At 45.9% G+C, this 20,189-nt stretch overlaps 1 protein-coding gene across 8 annotated transcripts in view; it reads right to left on the bottom strand.

Annotated features, from left to right (window-relative positions):
* The window catches only part of LOC112251640 (phosphodiesterase 4D interacting protein), a 144,068-nt gene that overhangs the window by 56,859 nt on the left and 67,020 nt on the right, over positions 1-20,189 (bottom strand). For 6 of the 8 annotated variants that reach the window (XM_042322432.1, XM_042322434.1, XM_042322436.1 and 3 more), the window contains exons 1-11: positions 8,948-11,251; positions 6,658-6,795; positions 5,933-6,052; positions 5,603-5,695; positions 5,072-5,281; positions 4,843-5,001; positions 4,652-4,756; positions 4,343-4,480; positions 4,057-4,236; positions 2,743-2,937; positions 805-1,093 (exon numbers count right to left, since the gene is read on the bottom strand). In XM_042322432.1, coding sequence (XP_042178366.1) covers positions 805-1,093; positions 2,743-2,937; positions 4,057-4,236; positions 4,343-4,480; positions 4,652-4,756; positions 4,843-5,001; positions 5,072-5,281; positions 5,603-5,695; positions 5,933-6,052; positions 6,658-6,795; positions 8,948-10,237 — 2,917 coding nt within the window. In that variant the 5' untranslated portion in view covers positions 10,238-11,251. Of the gene's footprint in view, positions 1-804; positions 1,094-2,742; positions 2,938-4,056; positions 4,237-4,342; positions 4,481-4,651; positions 4,757-4,842; positions 5,002-5,071; positions 5,282-5,602; positions 5,696-5,932; positions 6,053-6,657; positions 6,796-8,947; positions 11,252-15,063; positions 15,118-16,231; positions 16,347-16,807; positions 16,990-17,227; positions 17,352-20,189 lie in introns of those variants that run through there. The other 2 variants (XM_042322437.1, XM_042322438.1) reach the window with 1 other exon arrangement.

Genomic DNA, 20,189 nt, shown 5'->3' on the forward strand with positions numbered 1-20,189 from the left:
TCAGATGGTTTCTCTTTGAGAGACAAACATGTTGGGTAATGTCTCTGGGAGAAAGAATGAATATTAAACATACCTATAGTCCAGGAGAGGTTTATGTGTGTCATCCAGAACATACTGTGTTCCTTATAGTGTGACATTCTGACAATGTTTAAAAGTTATTCATTGCTGTTAAAATGTACTGTAATCTGGCAAAAGCTAACATAAATGATATTCAACTTGAAGCACACATTTCAGACAGCAGGCATTGTTTGATATTCTATAAAAATCTGAGTTGCTGAGACTGGTATATAAACTCAATACCATTACATGGTATATAACATAACCACCGTGGTACATGCAAAGGCACACACATATTATTGGTATAAATAGCAAACGTCATGACATAACTTTAAAACACATGCTGTTATCAACACTATCATACAAAGTTAAAAATCTCATGTTATGCATGAAAACATAACTCCTACCTTCCCTCTCTGTTTCTCTGTCTACCAGTTAAACGTTCAGATAAGTGTTTGATACACAAGCTACTATACAGAAAAACTAATACATAACACAAAACATCAACATTTACAATTGCAAATATAAAAATCAATAAGCTAATATATAAATAACATTGTCTTGCAGATACTGCCAAGTTAACTATGGTTAGCATCATCACCCGAGAACCAAGACACCCATGTTAGCAGACACATTAGTAGACCCATACACCACACCCCAAACTCTATGAGAAGAGAAGACAGTGCTGCCCCCTGTAGCCCAGAATGTGCCACTACAGACAGAGCTCCATGTTCCTCTGATGCCCACCTCCAAACTCTGCCTGCCTGTTGACTGGCCTGTCTGTCTGGCCTGTCATGGTCCTGAGGGCTGTGATCTCAGCCTGGGCCTCCCTCTCCCTCCTCAGGGCTAGACGTAGCTCATCCTGCAGGGCCTGGAAGTTCTGGCTGGTCCCCTGGAGGTCTGGACCCTGGAGGTCTGGACCCTGGAGGCCTAGCTGGGACCCGTAGGCCTGGGAGCCAGAAGTTAGCTGTCTGCGGAGCTCCTGGAGACGTTCAGTCTGCTCACTCATCACCTCACCCAGACGACCTGCTGAGTCCTGGATGAGAGAAGGGGAGGGCAAGGGGAGGATGGAGATTTTGGGGGATTAAAAGATCTGAAACAATACATCTTCATGGAAAAAAAGTCTCCCTCTCTCTTCTCCTCCCTCCCTTCCTCTCTCTCTTCTCTTCTCCTCCCTCTCTCTTCTCTATCTTCCCCTCCCTCTCTCTTCTCTCTCTTCCCCTCCCTCTCTCTTCCCCTCCCCCTCTTCCCTCTCTCTCTCTTCCCCCTCCTCTCTCTTCCCCCTCTTCCCTCCCTCTCTCTTCCCCTCCCTCTCTCTTCTCTCTCTTCCCATCCCTCTCTCTTCTCTCTCTTCTCTCTCTTCCCTCCCTCTCTCTTCTCTCTCTTCCCTCCCTCTCTCTCTTCTCTCTCTTCCCCTCCCTCTCTCTTCTCTCTTCCCCTCCCTCTCTCTTCTCTCTCTTCCCCTCCCTCTCTCTCTTCTCCCTCTCTCTCTCTCTTCCCCTCCTCTCTCTTCTCTCTCTTCCCCTCCCTCTCTCTTCTCTCTTCCCCCTCTTCCCCTCCCTCTCTCTTCTCTCTCTTCCCCCTCTCTCTCTCTCTTCCCCTCTCTCTCTCTCTTCCCCTCCCTCTACTTCTCCTCCCTCTCTCTTCTCTCTTCCCCTCCCTCTATCTTCTCCTCCCTCTCTCTTCTCTCTCTTCCCCTCCCTCTATCTTCTCCTCCCTCTCTCTCTCTCTCTTCCCCTCCCTCTATCTTCTCCTCCCTCTCTCTTCTCTCTCTTCCCCTCCCTCTATCTTCTCCTCCCTCTCTCTTCTCTCTCTTCCCCTCCCTCTATCTTCTCCTCCCTCTCTCTTCTCTCTCTTCCCCTCCCTCTATCTTCTCCTCCCTCTCTCTTCTCTCTCTTCCCCTCCCTCTATCTTCTCCTCCCTCTCTCTTCTCTCTCTTCCCCTCCCTCTATCTTCTCCTCCCTCTCTCTTCTCTCTCTTCCCCTCCCTCTATCTTCTCCTCCCCTCTCTCTTCTCTCTCTTCCCCTCCCTCTATCTTCTCCTCCCCTCTCTTCTCTCTCTTCCCCTCCCTCTATCTTCTCCTCCCTCTCTCTTCTCTCTCTTCCCCTCCCTCTATCTTCTCCTCCCTCTCTCTTCTCTCTCTTCCCCTCCCTCTCTCTTCTCTCTCTTCTCCTCCCTCTCTCTTCTCTCTCTTCCCCTCCCTCTATCTTCTCCTCCCTCTCTCTTCTCTCTCTTCCCCTCCCTCTCTCTTCTCTCTCTTCTCCTCCCTCTCTCTTCTCTCTCTTCCCCTCCCTCTATCTTCTCCTCTCTTCTCCTCCCTCTCTCTTCTCTCTCTTCCCCCTCCCTCTTCTCTCTCTTCTCCTCCCTCTCTCTTCTCTCTCTTCTCCTCCTCTCTCTTCTCCTCCCTCTCTCTTCTCCTCTCTCTTCTCCTCCCTCTCTCTTCCCCTCTCTTCTCCCTCTTCCCCTTCCTCTCTCTTCTCCTCCCTCTCTCTTCCACTCCCTCTCTCTTCTCTCTTCTCCTCCCTCTCTCTTCCACTCCCTCTGTCTTCTCCTCCCTCTCTCTTCTCTCTCTTCCCCTCCCTCTCTCTTCTCTCTCTTCTCCCCTCCCTCTCTCTTCTCCCCTCCCTCTCTATTCTCTCTTCTGTACTGGGGAACTGGAAGACCAGGTCAGTTGGGTTGAATTACCTGGATGTATTGGTCCCTGGTGCTGATGGTGTCGAGCAGGTCCTGAACCAGTGTGTGGTGCTCCTGGGCCTGGCGGCCACGGTCGGACAGCAGTTCCTGGAACAGTTTCTCCTTCAGAGAGAGGCGAGCCTTCATCTCCTCCACCACCTCACTGGGACCTGCCTTCACCTTACCTAGCAAGGCTCCAGTCAGGTCCTGGGAAGAGAGGGAGAGGGAGAAGAGAAAGAGAGAAAGAGAGAGAGAAAGAGAGCGAGAGAGCGAGAGAGATTAATTTGACAAATAAGCACCAATCCTTATTTCTCTTTCAAATACTGTGTCCAGGGTATACTGTGGCCAGGGAACACTGTGTCCAGGGAACACTGTGTCCAGGTTACACTGTGTCTATGGTATAGTGTGGCCAGGGTATACTGTGGCCAGGATATAGTGTGTCCAGGATATAGTGTGTCCAGGGTACACTGTGTCCAGGGTACACTGTGTCCAGGGTATACTGTGTCCAGGGTACATTGTGGCCAGGGTACACTGTGGCCAGGGTACACTGTGTCCAGGGTACACTGTGTCCAGGGTATACTGTGTCCAGGGTATACTGTGGCCAGGGTATACTGTGTCCAGGGTATACTGTGTCCAGAGTATACTGTTCCCAGGGTATACTGTGTCCAGGGTATACTGTATCCAGAGTATACTGTGACCAGGGTATACTGTGTCCTGGGAACACTGTGTCCAGATAACACTGTGCCCAGGGTATAGTGTGGCCAGGGTATAGTGTGGCCAGGGTACACTGTGGCCAGGGTACAGTGTGGCCAGGGTACACTGTGGCCAGGGTACACTGTGGCCAGGGTACACTGTGGCCAGGGTATAGTGTGGCCAGGGTACAGTGTGGCCAGGGTATAGTGTGGCCAGGGTACAGTGTGGCCAGGGTATAGTGTGGCCAGGGTATAGTGTGGCCAGGGTATACTGGGTATAGTGTGGCCAGGGTATACTGTGGCCAGGGTATACTGTGGCCAGGTTACACTGTGGCCAGGGTATACTGTGGCCAGGGTATACTGTGGCCAGGGTATAGTGTGGCCAGGGTATAGTGTGGCCAGGGGGTATACTGTGGCCAGGGTATACTGTGGCCAGGGTATACTGTGGCCAGGGTATAGTGTGGCCAGGATATACTGTGGCCAGGGTATAGTGTGGCCAGGGTATACTGTGGCCAGGGTATACTGTGGCCAGGGTATACTGTGGCCAGGGTATAGTGTGACTAAGGTATAGTGTGGCCAGGGTATAGTGTAGCCAGAGTATACTGTGTCCAGGGTATAGTGTAGGGTGTCTTACCTCAGCCTCCTTGGTGCGTGTGTGCAGGGCGTTCTGTAGCTGGCTGATGAGTGCATCTCTCTCTCTCAAGCTGCGGCTGTGTCTCTCCTCACTGTTTGCATGATGGTGCTGTACACTCCTCCACGCCTCACACACCTGCTCCTGTTCCAGACCCTTCCCACGCACCAGCACCTCCAGACTCTAACACACACACACACACAGAGAAAGATAAAAAATTGGTGTGTGTGTGTGGGTGCGCGTATGTCTGTGCGTGTACATGTGTTTATATTAGTGTGTTCATCAGTACCATGATGGTCTCTTCGTTGTTGGACAATACACAGCGTTGTCTCTCCAGGTCTCTCTCCTTCTCTCTGAGCAGCAGCTGTAGCCGCCGCATCTCTCCCTCCTTCTCCTCCACACAGCGGAACTTCTCATCCACCGCTCGCTGTGAGGAGGGAACATCATGCAGTAGAACACTATAATGCATCTCTATGGGAACACAGCTGTCAATCAACACCATACATGACACTGCTATCATGCCCTGCTGTATCATGAGTTTGATGTAATAGCTGTAGTAGTTTTCTTAGGGGTTCAACTCTGGTAGTGTGTGTCTCACCTCCAGTGCTCTGTCCCTCTCCTTGATGCGCTCTTTCAGTTTGGAGAGGAGAGAATCACTCTTCTCCCTGGGCCCCTGTTGCTGGTCCAACAACTCTGAGTACTCCTGAGAGACAGAGACAGGGTTGTGTGAGGAAGGCTGTGTGTGTGCGTGCGTGCGTGTTTGACCGTGTGCATCTCTGTGTGTCTGACCTGCACAAGCTGCTCTTTGCTCTGAAGCGAAGTCCTCAGCTCTCTGATGGTCTTCTCCATGTCCTCCTCCGCTCTCAGTCTCTCTCCTTCCTTTTCATTCAGCTGTTCCTTTCTCTGCTGCAGCTCTGAGCGAACTTTCTCCAGCGCCAGATGCAAGTCCTAGAGACAGGTAGCATCACAGTCAGTCTCATACAAAAACACATGTTAACACACAAGCAAACGCACAAACCTGGTTGTGTCTGTCAGTGCTGTGTCTGTGCTCCACGGCCCCCTGCAGGTCTTGCTCCAGGCGGATCAGGGCTCTGGTCAGGTCCTCCTCCTTCCTGGTAGCCTGACGCTGGGCCCTCTGGCCTGCCTGCAGCTCCAGCTGGGCCTGGAACAGAGAGCCCTGGAGGGCCAGCACCTTCCCCTGGCCTCGCACTGACTCAGCCCCAGACACCTACACCGAGATGAGAAGGAGAGAGAAGATGAGGGGTGGAGGGAAAGCCAGAGAGTGAATGGTTCTAAACGACAGGGAGGAGGACATTAGAGAGCGTTTCATTAGATACAGCGTGCTGTGAGCATGGGTCTAGGAGACCATTATAACATAACCCATTGTCATTATAACATAGTGGGTGTTTTCCAGTGTAGATTACTGCATACTGTACACCACAGGAGGCTGCTGATGGGAGGAGGCTGCTGATGGGAGGAGGCTGCTGATGGGAGGACGCCTCATTACATCAGGTGCAGATTTTATTCAGAGCATTTTAGTGTGATTTACCTGTAGTGTCTGGACCTGGTTTCTGTTGGCCAGGTCTTTGAGAGAACACAGCATGTCGTTCTGTTCTTCTATGACTCGGTACAACTCTGCTGCCTGAGAGAGACACACACAAAACACAAGTATCTTATAGGTAACCTACTGTTCATCAGTGGTGGAGAGAAACACATCAAGTGTCATAGAGAATCTGTGTACTTTTTGTCAATGTCTCTTCTTGTGTGCCTCTGCATTCCTCAGTGTGTAATTTGCAGAATTTTCTGTCTCTCTCACTCTCTGAAAACTCCTCTCTCTCTCTCTCTGTCTCTTTCCATTCCTCCCTCTATCCTTCCATACCTCAGTGTCCTTGCTGTTGATAGTGTCAGTGAGGTTGAGGACGTTTCGTTCCTGTCTCTGTGCCTCCTCTCTGACCAAGCGCAGCTCACACTCCATGTCCCCCAGTCGCACCTGCAGCTTCTACACAACATAGTCACGGACACGTCAGAGTCAGGCTAAACATTATATAGAATATTACAGTTCACAAATTATGTTAGCATGTTTATAAATACTTTATAAGCAAGCCTTTAATTTAAATGCTTGATTTTGGTTTTAATTTTTTAAACATTGAATACATAATCCACCATGTCTGATATGGTCCAGTAATGTAAAAATTGGAAGACCTAGAGAAATGTTGAGTGTCTGAGGGGGAAGTGGTACCTGGTTCCCGGTCCAGTAATGTAAAAATTGGAAGACCTAGAGAAATGTTGAGTGTCTGAGGGGGAAGTGGTACCTGGTTCCCGGTCCAGTAATGTAAAAATTGGAAGACCTAGAGAAATGTTGAGTGTCTGAGGGGGAAGTGGTACCTGGTTCCCGGTCCAGTAATGTCAAAATTGGAAGACCTAGAGAAATGTTGAGTGTCTGAGGGGGAAGTGGTACCTGGTTCCCGGTCCAGTAATGTAAAAATTGGAAGACCTAGAGAAATGTTGAGTGTCTGAGGGGGAAGTGGTACCTGGTTCCCAGTCCAGTAATGTAAAAATTGGAAGACCTAGAGAAATGTTGAGTGTCTGAGGGGGAAGTGGTACCTGGTTCCCGGCCTCGCTCTCTCTGATCTTGGCCTGTAGAGAGTGGACCTGGAGCTGGGCCTTCTGGAGCTCACTAACACAGTGACCTGCAGCACTCTCATACTGCGACAGCTTGCCTTGCTGCTCATCTAGCAGACTCTGAAACACACAGGTTCAGATTAATACAACAGATATACAGATTGACCCACACACACACTTCCCATTCAGTTGTGTGTGAGAGTGGAAAGTGATGAGGTCAGCTAGCTCACTGCTCGATCACTTCCTGAGAAAGACGTCCCCGTTTCCACGGCAGCGTGGTATTTACTTCCTGTTTGTTGTTTTTCAGATGTACAGATACAGATTGATCTGTACAACCACCCAGCCTGTTGGGGGTTTAAAATAAACCACAACTCCAGGGTTACATCTAAGAAGGGCTATCTTTATGAGTGTGAGGGACTATTTTGGTCTGCATGGTCTCTCATAGTCAATAATAGGAAAATAATTAAATTGTCTTTGTCATTTAATTTCCAGGATCAGCCAATGTTCCATTGGCTCTTTAGACTATCACCTGGGATATGTGTGATATGATCCACTCCCACATGCTGTCCTGTAAACTCATTACAGGTAGGACACACACACATACACACACACATACACACACACACATACACATACACACAGAGGACTCAATCTGGGCTCTAATGACTGGATGTTGTTCCATGGGCTTAGTGAATCAACAACCCAGTAAACTCCCTGATTCATGCTTATCAACAGGCCATTATTTCACAGTATGGGTAGACTCATTCCTAGACATACAGAACCGTTCAAGTTTGGGGCCACTTAGTAATGTCCTTGTTTTGAAAGAAAAGCACATTTTTTGGCCATTAAAATAACATCAAATTGATCAGAAATACAGTGTAGACATTGTTAATGCTGTAAATGACTATTGTAGCTGGAAACAGATGATTTTTTATGGAATATCAAATCAAATTGTATTTGTCACATACACACGATTAGCAGATGTTAATACGATTAGCAGATGTTAATGCGAGTGTAGCGAAATATCTACATAGGCGTACAGAGGCCCATTATCAGCAACCATCACTCCTGTGTTCCAATGGCACGTTGTGTTAGCTAATCCAAGTTTATCAAGTTGATCATTAGAAAACCCTTTTGCAAGTATGTTAGCACAGCTGAAAACTGTTGTTCTGATTAAAGAAGCAATAAAACTGGTCTTCCTTAGACTAGTTGAGTATCTGGAGCATCAGCATTTGTGGGTTCGATTACAGGCTCAAAATGGCCAGAAACAAAGAACTTTCTTCTGAAACTCATCAGTCTATTCTTGTTCTGAGAAATGAAGGCTATTCCATGCAAGAAATTGCCAAGAAACTGAAGATCTGGTACAACGCTGTGTACTACTCCCTTCACAGAACTGCGGAAACTGGCCCTAACTAGAATAGAAAGAGGAGTGGGAGGCCCCGGTGCACAACTGAGAAAGAGGACAAGTACATTACAGTGTCTAGTTTGAGAAACAGACACCTCACAAGTCCTCAACTGGCAGCTTCATTAAATAGTACCCACAAAACACCAGTCTCATCGTCAACAGTGAAGAGGCGACTCCTGGATTGTTGGCCTTCTAGGCAGAGTTGGAAAAAAAATATCCATATCTCAGACTGGCCAATAAAAAGAAAAGATTAAGATGGGCAATGGAACACAGACACTGGACAAAGGAACTCTGCCTAGAAGGCCAGCATCCCGGAGTCACCTCTTCACTGTTGACATTGAGACTGGTGTTTTTCTTTCAAAAACAAGGACATTTCTAAGTGACCCCAAACTTTTGAACGGTAGTGTAGGTCTACACTATGAGCCTGACAGACGAGGCCAGCAACTGGCTAACTATTAACATGACAAAAAGCCTGTCTAGCACGAGGCATCGTTATTCATATAGCAACCGCTGCCATGGCTACGGCCATGTTGCTAGGCTAGCGATGAGAGTGGTAATGAAGGGGCCAGCTGTGTTCAGCTGTATGATTGGTGGATGGCTAATGGGATGACTAAAAAAGCCAATCAAAAACTGCCAAAAGCCTTGGCCTTGTTCATTCATATTAAATAATAGACATAGAAACTGCAGATTAGCTGGAGAGGATCCATCTCAACTGCAATATCACAGACTATGTGTACATTCTACAAATCACTAGGGGAAAGCTGGTAGAATGAAGATCTATACAGGGCCAGGCCCATAGAAGCTGATCTGGTAGTTCCAGTGTGTCTGATCTAAGAGCCTGGCGCTGGTGGTTGTCCTGCTAGCTACCTGCTGGAAGCGGAAGGGACCACACTGCACGTAGTCATCCAGCCACTGCTCCTCCATCGCTGACAGCTCTGTCTGCAGCTCCTGCTGACTGCTGGGGGTCACCAGATCTGGGATGGCAGGGTGGGAGTAGAGCTCATAGTCTGGGGTACTGCGAGACTGGGGGAGACCCATCTCCAGTTTGGGTTTAACTAGGATAGGGAGCTTGCTGCCTTGAGGGGACTTTAGAGGTCTGTACTCCCAGTTCCTCACTAGACTTAGCGCCAGTTCCAGGGTCAACCCAGGGACTGACTTGTCCCTGGGGGCCTCATCCCACTGGAGGTGGGGGCCCCTCCTCTGAACCCTCCCTGGGTCCTTCTCTCCTCTCTCTCTCTCCTCTCGGTGGGTGGCACAGGGCCGAGCCACGTCCACAGCTGTGTCCAGAGATTCAACCGACGTGCCCGGGCTGAGGGTCATCCTCTCTGGGTCCCCATCGCACAGCGTCCTGTCGCTCTCTGGTTCCATGGGAGGGGACTCGGAGGGGACAGGCGTGGACTCTGACCCTGTGGAGGTCTCCTCGCCCCCCAAGGTGCTGCCTGAGTACCGAGTAGAGGGTCCACAAGACGTGCTCCTCCTGCCCACCCACCTAGGGACCTTACACACAGCCTCGTAGTCAGAGTCGGCCACACGGAGAGCGGCGCATCCCCTGCACCGCCTGGAGCGATGCCCAGAGAGAGTCTCCGATCCTGTGCACTGAGGGTGATGATGCTGGGTGTGGTGCTGGGGGTCTGGGGCTGGGCTCTGCTGGTCCTCGTGGTCGGCCCAGGACTCGTACACAGAGTAGGCCAGGTCGTCCTGGAGCAGGGCGCTGTACCTGGCCTCCTGCAGGGCTGAAAGGTCCACTATAGGGGAGTCACCCTCAGACCGCCCACCACCCTCTGTCTCTCCTTCCCCAGTACCCCCCATCCCAGTCTGATCCCGGGTCTGGTCCTGAGTGTTGTTCTTCCGGTACAGGCCTCCTATACACTGTCTAAGCCGGTCCTTCTCCTGCAGCAGCTTGTGCAGGCGCTCCAGGGACAGAGCCTCCACACGGGCGATCACTGTGTCGAAACGGTACATGCGGTCCAGCATGAAGGTACACTTGGAGCAGGCAAACTCCCCACGGCCGTCGCGGGTCAGCTCTCTGCCCAGGGCGTGGGACAGCAGCACCTGCAGGTTGAGTTTGGAGGCCGGATGGAAGATCCATCTCCGTTGGTTACCACAGAGCTCACGGGCACAGATCCGACACACCTCCTTCATTTTGACATCCAACATCACAGATGATATCTGCTTTCAGTTTTACTGTGGGGTGGGGATTGTGTCTGTTCTGATTGCTCAGGCAATAAAATAAGGTGTCTTGTACCAACAGGTTGGATATCAATAATCCATCAATAAATCAATAGATTGAAATGATTTAGCTGCGTGATGTTCATGTAGTTTTCTTCAATATGCTGCTTTCGCAACAACTAATTGGGGTCCGAATAAAATACCTAAATGTATTAAAAAAGTTATCTTCAAAATAAACAGGTCAATATTAGCCTAATACATAAACTAGTGCATTGTGCCATATTGCTGTTGGTAAAAACTCCTCGTTGTTGCATCCTCGATGAAGAACGGCATTACAGAAACGGGTATACCATCGCATTGCAGTTATTTGAAAGGGCGCACTCATTTCTATATCAACGCGATAACTTCTATTCAATGTCATCTAAAGAATATAGACTGTAATCAAACATAGTCAATAGGGAATATAATAAGGAAGAGACGTCTTTCATTTGTGATGAGCGCAGATAAAAAACCCAGTGTCATTGTCGTTGTAACAATGTCACTGTCTGCGGCAGGGGCTGCAGCACTTTCAGTTCGTCAATGATACAAAATGTAATCAAGCTGATAGATACATTACATCAAACCTGCTGGTTACAGAATCAAACAACATTTGTCAGGTTATTTTTGTTTCACTGCCGAAATGCCGATGTAATCTCATATTTTCTAACAGTGCTAATCCAAGACAACAAAATGACAGTTCCACTGTCTCATCGCGGCTAATCCGACACGAACACGGAATTCACCACCCGAAACGAAAAGACGGCAGTAGAGACGTCCTTATCAAAAATACATCGTTGACCCGTTATTTTTCGGCTCCATGATAGCAGTTCACTGGACGGTGTGACGAGGATAGAACGGGAGGTTTGGTTTCCACGGGTTTTAACGTGCATAGTTTATTAGCCTAGGTAGGCTACCGAACAGGGCGAGATGGAAACGTTGACAGAGATTCAGCTACACTGGACAACGTGGTCTCAGAGAATGTCGTATTATTCTGTACGTAAATCAGAGCCTCCTCCATTTAGTGTGATACGCTATGTTTCATATGTATGTATTCATTTGCGATTCCAATTTGCATGATATATTACAAAATTAAATTGTTACAATATGTTACGAAAATGTACAATATGTAATCAATTTCCAAAACATATGATATGCTACGATTCCAATTTGGTGTTGCCCAACATTAGCTAAGTGGCTAATGCTAACATTAGTTAGCTGGATAACGTTAGCTAGGCTAAGCTTAGGGGGTTAACCTCTTGAAGCTAGAGGGCACTATTTTTATGTTTGGAAAAATAACGTCCCAAAGTAAACGGCCTATTTCTCAGGATCAGATGCTAGAATATGCATATAATTGACAGATTAGGATAGAAAACACTCTAAAGTTTCCAAAACTGTCAAAATATTGTCTGTGAGTATAACAGAACTGATATTGCGGGCAAAACCCTGAGAAAAATCAGGCTATGTTCCATAGCCTCCCATTGCTCCATTTAAAGGGATATCAACCAGATTAATTTTCCTATCGCTTCCTCAAGGTGTCAACAGTTTCAGGCTTTTATTTTGAACAATGAGCGTGAACGACCACATTGCGTAAGTGGATAGGTGGGGCCTCTCAGAGTGAATTGTGCGCAAAAGAGAAAGGCGGCCATTGTTACTCCCGGTCCTAGTGAAAAGCCAACTGTCCCGGTTAATATATTATCGAATAGATATTTGAAAAACACCCTGAAATTGATTTTAAATAATGTCTGTCATGTTTCTGTGGACATTATGGATATAATTTGGAATGTTTGTCTACGTTGTCGTGACCGCTCTTTCCGGTGGATTCCTGGGCATAACGCACCAAACTAACGGAGGTATTTGGATATAAAAAATATCTTTATGGAACAAAAGGAACATTTGTTGTCTAACTGGGAGTCTCGTGAGTGAAAACATCTGAAGATCATCAAAGGTGAACGATTAATATGATTGCTTTTCTGATTTTCGTGACCAAGTTACCTGATGCTAAGTGTACTTATTGTTTTGTCGAGCGATCGATAAATTTACTGCTTTCGCTATAAAGCATAATTTGAGACGACAGGTGGATTAACAAAAGGCTAAACTGTGTTTTTCAATATTGCACTTGTGATTTCATGAATATGAATATTTTCTAGTAATATTATTTGACTGTGGCAATGCTGTTCAGCTTTGCTGATGACAATTATCCCGGATCCGGTATGGGTGGTTCAGAGAGGTTACGGTTAGGAGTTAGGTTAAAGGGTTAGGATTAGGGGAAGAGTTATCTAGCAGGCTAAGTAGTTGCAAAGTAGCTAAAAAGTAGTAAGTACTTGCAATGTTGCTAATTAGCAAAAATTCTAAAGTTGTCCGTAATGAGATTCGAACACGCAACTTTTGGGTTGCTAGATGTTTGCGTTATACGCCCATTCACCCAATCTGACCTCAAGTAACCTTCTGTTTTATGTAACCATACCAAATGTAACATATACTGATTTGAGAGTGCCGGAACTACATGTACTATGTTACATCTAGTCTATGAGACCAGGCTGCACTGGAAGGTACCATTTCACTGAAACAGGGATGATAGATTCCTCCTGGGTATAAAACCTGCCTGCCTGCCTGACAGTCTAAAAACATCAAATTATGTAACCATTAAACCATATATATTTTCCTCACAAATTAATTTATATTATTATTCCTTTAGATCCTCTCGCCACAATTTATAGATATTCATAAGATAGATAAGGTGGAAATTACTATAGGCCTAGAAAGTATGCCTATAGAGATAGTCAGTATCTGAGTATCTGTTTTATGACAAAAACCATATCCCATTATACCCTGGTTATTACAATGCATAATAGAAACATGAAGGCATAGCCTAATATAATATAACATCTAAACAAGTTAGCTTCTGAGCTGTCCAACTGTGTGTGTGTGTGTGTGTGTGTGTGTGTGTGTGTGTGTGTGTGTGTGTGTGTGTGTGTGTGTGTGTGTGTGTGTGTGCGTGCGTGCGTGTGTGTGTGTGTGTTGTGCGTGTGCGTGCGTGTATGTGTGTCGTGCGTGTGTGTGTGTGTGTGTGTGTGTGTGTGTCGTGCGTGCGTGCTTGCGTGCATGTGTGTGTGTGTGTGTGTGTCACTGTGTGCTTGAAACTTAGAATTCGGCCATTTCATGTTCATTTATTTGAAACGTGTCTTTCCACTCTGCTGAAGTCCTAGGCTACTACGTTAGAATGAGTTCATCTGTACCCTGAGGCAGGAATTTCCCAGCAGCACCCAGGCTTTTGGCCTTCACACGGAGGCCCTCACGTCAGCCAAAATCATGAAGGGATAAGGGGAAGAGAGCCCCTGCTACCTACCAATCACATAATACTGTGTGATGCACTGATGGGAGTTTAGCCTAAATCCTGCCTCTCAGAACCCCTAGGCTTTCCCGTGCAGTAAGAGCATGAACCTTCCCCACCCAGCACCTTATCTTTCATTACGAGTGTTGTTTATGTTGATGTAAATGATCAGTCCTGATTTGTTTTCTCCAGAGGGTGCAGATCTTTGGGAACTCAAGTGTACTAACTTCTAATGTACATTTGTCACCCAAAAAGCTCAAATAAATTCATCCTGGAGACGAGACGTCATAACAGCGATCGACCCTAACGATCAACACAATCAAAACTCTATTAATCCTAATCAGTGGGAATAACAACGTCTCTTTAGTCATTACTCCACCGTAGTGACAGAAATAAAGAGTCAAGAGAGGGTGACTAAATACATTTCCCTTTTGGGGTGTCTCTTTTGTTGGTGTGCCATGTAAACAACCGATTCATTCCTCCCGTAATTAAAATTCACTTACATCATGGCCTTTTAAAAGACAGAAGTGCCATGTGATTGTAATTATAGTTAGGAGACCCAGTTTAACCTTTGAAATAACGGTGTGTGTGTGTGTGTGCGTGTGCGTGTGTGTGTGTGTGTGTGTGTGTGTGTGACACATTTACATCAACATAACCCATCTTTTTGATTAGCTGTAACACATGATGCAAGTTAACAGGAATAGAATAATATAATACTGTAGAAGAATCCATCTCAATATGAAATTCAAGTCCCATTACAACCAAACCAGACAACATTGCATGATTTTCTCACAGTGCCATGGCAACAAGCAATATTGTATAATACAGCTAAATCATGTTGAACAATATTTCTGAGTAACCCAAATGCACCAAGCATTGTGATCCTTGTGCATTTGTGTAACAGCATGTGCGTCTGTGGCACCTTAATGGGGGAGGACGGGCTCATGGTAATGACTGGAGCAGATCCAGTGGAATGGTATTAAATACATTAAACACATGGTTTCCAGGTATTGATGCCATTCCATTAGCTCCGTTCCGGACATTATTATGAGCCGTTCTCCCCTCAGTACCATGTTTGTATATGTGTGTATGCAATATGTCCTCTATTTTACATACAGTTTGCATTGGGTTCCAACAGAGGGCAACCTCTGACCATTTGTCCCTGCAGGGAGCATGGAGGGGGGTGGCACGGTTCTCACATACCATTGCCTTGCTATCAAACACTGGTCTCGGCAACGCTGGCTACAGGCCTTGAATTCCATCCCTCATCTCGCAAACTTCAGTTTATCATCATTTACTGCAGCCCACTTCACCAGTGTTCCTGTCTCTGTGTGGATGCATGTTCATGCTCCAAAAGCATATGTCAAACCAATGGAATCATCATAACCCTTCAGATTCCCACAACAGACATAGGATCGGATGGCAGTATGTCTGCCCCACGTACCTGCATCTCCTGCTGGACACAGCTCATCTTCCGACTCATCTCACCCCGCAGCAACTGTGGATAATAACAATGGTCATCATACTCAATCTGATGTTCCTCAGAAAAATGTGAAAACAAATATATGAATGACAGGATTGCATTGCATGACGTTCTGTGAAAAGGGTCACATTTTCTTAACAGGATATCATATTGTTCCGCTCTCCTACTACATTATAGGATTAAAAATGGACATGGAGGCACTCGTGAGTCCTGCTGCATATAATCTATAAACTCCATCAGTGATTCTCCATATCATGATGGTGCTGAGGTGTGTTAGTCTAGTCTGTTGACGAGGTGTGCTAGCCTTGTGATGAGGTGTGCTAGCCTAGCCTTGTGATGAAGTGTGCTAGCCTAGCCTTGTGATGAAGTGTGCTAGCCTAGCCTTGTGATGAGGTATGCTAGCCTTGTGATGAGGTGTGCTAGCCTAGCCTTGTGATGAGGTGTGCTAGCCTAGCCTTGTGATGAGGTGTGCTAGTCTAGCCTTGTGATGAAGTGTGCTAGTCTAGCCTTGTGATGAGGTGTGCTAGCCTAGCCTTGTGATGAGGTGTGCTAGCCTAGCTGAGCGATGAGATGTGCTATCATAATCTTGTGATGAGGTGTGCTAGCCTAGCCTAGTCTTGTGATGAGGTGTGCAAGCCTTGTCCTGTGATGAGGTTTGCTAGCCTAGCCTTGTGATGAGGTGTGCTAGCCTAGCGTGCCCCCGTGGCATTAGGTGCCGGGGTTCCACTGACCTATATACAACATGCTTAGAAATACAGGACAGATATGGTAACAGTATCTCAAACAACCATCTGGGTTCAGCCGTTCTTGCAATTGAGATGGGGGAGGTAAGTGGGGAGGGGGGGAGGAGAGGTATGGCTAAACAGTGAAGAGTGTGACCCATATCTCAATAGCTAGCTGTGAGCACAGTAGATTTGGCCCTCGCATGACCGATCAAATATCCAAACTAGTACTAGGCCCCTAGTCATTAAACTAAATGGCACCCGGCTTCATATTTGTGGACAGGTTAGGATTTGTGTGAAGATGTGTGAGAGAGATGCTGATGGGTTGTGTATACTAGATATATACAGTAATTGTGTACTCTATGTGACCCGGTTTGATCCCACTTCAATTGTGGGATTTTGTTTACCTCTGCATCGCTGTCTTTCTTCTGGAGGGAAGAGGAGAGGTCGTGAACTCTGACCTCCAGCTCTCCGACCCTGTGGCTCAGCATTCTCCTTTCTTCAGTCATCTCCTCTATTACTCTGAGAGGGAGAGAGAGAGAGAGAGAGAGAGAAAGAGAGAGAGAGAGAGAGAGAGAGAGAGAGAGAGAGAGAGAGAGAGAGAGAGAGAGAGAAAGAGAGAGAGAGACTACTAATGCCTACTAATGCCAATGCCAATGATAATAGGCCACTCAATGCTAATAGGCCTACCAATTCCAATGCCAATGCTAATAGGCCACTCAATGCTAATAGGCCTACCAATGCCAATGCTAATAGGCCTACCAATGCTAATAGGCCACTCAATGCTAATAGACCTACAAGTGCTAATAGGCCTACCAATGCCAATGTCAATACTAATGTGAGTGCCAGACATTCTCAGCTGTACAATACAACCAGTAGGTAGTAGAGTAAGTCTCTTGTATTAAAGCCACACATTACTCTGAGAGAAACACCACGCTGACACATCAGTCATGCCTCAATGACCACCTGTCTTCCATCCTCACCTCTCCTTCTCTGCCAAGGCCTTCATCTGCAGCCTGGCTCCTAGTGACCCTCCCTCACACTCTTCCTCGTCCTCCTCCTCCATCTTCATCATCATCTCTCTCTCCAGGACCAGGCAGCGTTGGGACTCTTCCTCTGCTAGAGAGGCCATCTTCTCAGCCTCGGCCCGCGCTAGCTGGACCTCCTGACAACATGACAGCAGAGGAGGAGAGTGGTCATGTCAATAGTTCATTAACATTTAGTTATGGAGGGTTGTTTACAACACAATGCATCAGGTTTGAGGAGGAGAGATGTGTATATTTACAATAGTATTACTGGAACACTGTATTAGGTGTGGGAGGAGTGTATACATGCAAACAGGCTGGAGGAGTGTCAGTGAAATGTAACCGCGTCAGTGTGTGTATTAATGTGTGCGTGTGTACCTCCTGCAGCAGCTGGACCTTGGTTTCCAGGATCTCCTGCATGTGACTGATCTCCTGCTGCCTCGCCTCACAGACACGCTGCTGCTCCTCCTCATCCTGATTGGTCTGGCTCTCAGACGTCGACCTGTCAGAGCACAGGATCACAGCGATACAGCAGAAATATAAAAGACACATCGCAGAATGAAAATATCACATCCTGTACCTCTATTTACATAACATATGTTCATATAAAAATGATACATGTTTCTGTAGATGTCTGTTGTACTGCAGGGTATGTCGTTTGTTGTAGCCTGTGTATTTTACCATTCCAACATTTAAAATCTAACAACCAGTCTCACTGGAGAGTGATAGTGTATTATAGAATGTAATCCAGGGACTAATGCTTCCCTGTTTTCTACACCTAATGAGGCAACAGAGGAGGATTTATCTTTACTGCATTGTAGTCCTCTGACAGTTGTCAGTATTACTGCTCCTCACACACCACCTCACAGTACAGTTAGAGTTAGATTACTGCTCCTCACAGTACAGTTAGAGTTAGATTACAGCTCGTCACAGTACAGTTAGAGTTAGATTACTGCTCCTCACAGTACAGTTAGAGTTAGATTACTGCTCCTCACAGTAGTTAGAGTTAGATTACAGCTCCTCACAGTACAGTTAGAGTTAGATTACAGCTCCTCACAGTACAGTTAGTTAGATTACTGCTCATCACAGTAAAGTTAGAGTTAGATTACTGCTCATCACAGTACAGTTAGAGTTAGATTACTGCTCCTCACAGTACAGTTAGAGTTAGATTACTGCACCTCACACACCACCTCACAGTAAAGTTAGAGTTAGATTACTGCTCCTCACAGTACAGTTAGAGTTAGATTACTGCACCTCACACACCACCTCACAGTACAGTTAGAGTTAGATTACAGCTCCTCACAGTACAGTTAGAGTTAGATTACTGCTCCTCACAGTACAGTTAGAGTTAGATTACTGCTCATCACAGTACAGTTAGAGTTAGATTACAGCTCCTCACAGTAGTTAGAGAGTTAGATTACTGCTCATCACAGTACAATTAGAGTTAGATTACTTCTCATCACAGTACAGTTAGAGTTAGATTACTGCTCATCACAGTACAGTTAGAGTTAGATTACTGCTCATCACAGTACAGTTAGAGTTAGATTACTGCTCATCACAGTACAGTTATAGTTAGATTACTTCTCATCACAGTAAAGTTAGAGTTAGATTACTGCTCATCACAGTACAGTTAGAGTTAGATTACTGCTCATCACAGTACAGTTAGAGTTAGATTACTGCTCATCACAGTACAGTTAGAGTTAGATTACTGCTCATCACAGTACAGTTAGAGTTAGATTACTGCTCATCACAGTACAGTTAGAGTTAGATTACTGCTCATCACAGTACAGTTAGAGTTAGATTACTGCTCATCACAGTAAAGTTAGAGTTAGATTACTGCTCCTCACAGTAAAGTTAGAGTTAGATTACTGCTCCTCACAGTACAGTTAGAGTTAGATTACTGCACCTCACACACCACCTCACAGTACAGTTAGAGTTAGATTACAGCTCCTCACAGTACAGTTAGAGTTAGATTACTGCACCTCACAGTACAGTTAGAGTTAGATTACACCTCACAGTACAGTTAGAGTTAGATTACAGCTCCTCACAGTACAGTTAGAGTTAGATTACAGCTCCTCACAGTAGTTAGAGTTAGATTACTGCTCATCACAGTACAATTAGAGTTAGATTACTTCTCATCACAGTACAGTTAGAGTTAGATTACTGCTCATCACAGTACAGTTAGAGTTAGAGTTAGATTACTGCTCATCACAGTACAGTTAGAGTTAGATTACTGCTCATCACAGTACAGTTACTGCTCATCACAGTTAGATTACTGCTCCTCACAGTACAGTTAGAGTTAGATTACTGCACCTCACAGTACACCACCTCACAGTACAGTTAGAGTTAGATTACTGCTCCTCACAGTACAGTTAGAGTTAGATTACTGCACCTCACACACCACCTCACAGTACAGTTAGAGTTAGATTACAGCTCCTCACAGTACAGTTAGAGTTAGATTACTGCTCCTCACAGTACAGTTAGAGTTAGATTACAGCTCCTCACAGTAGTTAGAGTTAGATTACTGCTCATCACAGTACAGTTAGAGTTAGATTACTTCTCATCACAGTACAGTTAGAGTTAGATTACTGCTCATCACAGTACAGTTAGAGTTAGATTACAGCTTCTCACAGTAGTTAGAGTTAGATTACTGCTCATCACAGTACAGTTAGAGTTAGATTACTTCTCATCACAGTACAGTTAGAGTTAGATTACTGCTCATCACAGTACAGTTAGAGTTAGATTACTGCTCATCACAGTACAGTTAGAGTTAGATTACTGCTCATCACAGTACAGTTAGTTAGATTACTGCTCATCACAGTACAGTTAGAGTTAGATTACTGCTCATCACAGTACAGTTAGAGTTAGATTACTGCTCATCACAGTACAGTTAGAGTTAGATTACTTCTCATCACAGTACAGTTAGAGTTAGATTACTGCTCATCACAGTACAGTTAGAGTTAGATTACTGCTCATCACAGTACAGTTAGAGTTAGATTACTTCTCATCACAGTAAAGTTAGAGTTAGATTACTGCTCATCACAGTACAGTTAGAGTTAGATTACTGCTTATCACAGTACAGTTAAGAGTTAGATTACAGCTCCTCACAGTAAAGTTAGAGTTAGATTACTGCTCCTCACAGTACAGTTAGAGTTAGATTACTGCACCTCACACACCACCTCACAGTACAGTTAGAGTTAGATTACAGCTCCTCACAGTACAGTTAGAGTTAGATTACAGCTCCTCACAGTACAGTTAGAGTTAGATTACTGCTCATCACAGTACAGTTAGAGTTAGATTACTGCTCATCACAGTACAGTTAGAGTTAGATTACTGCTCA

Source organism: Oncorhynchus tshawytscha, linkage group LG05 (assembly GCF_018296145.1).
Source record: "Oncorhynchus tshawytscha isolate Ot180627B linkage group LG05, Otsh_v2.0, whole genome shotgun sequence".
Lineage (NCBI taxonomy): Eukaryota > Metazoa > Chordata > Actinopteri > Salmoniformes > Salmonidae > Oncorhynchus > Oncorhynchus tshawytscha.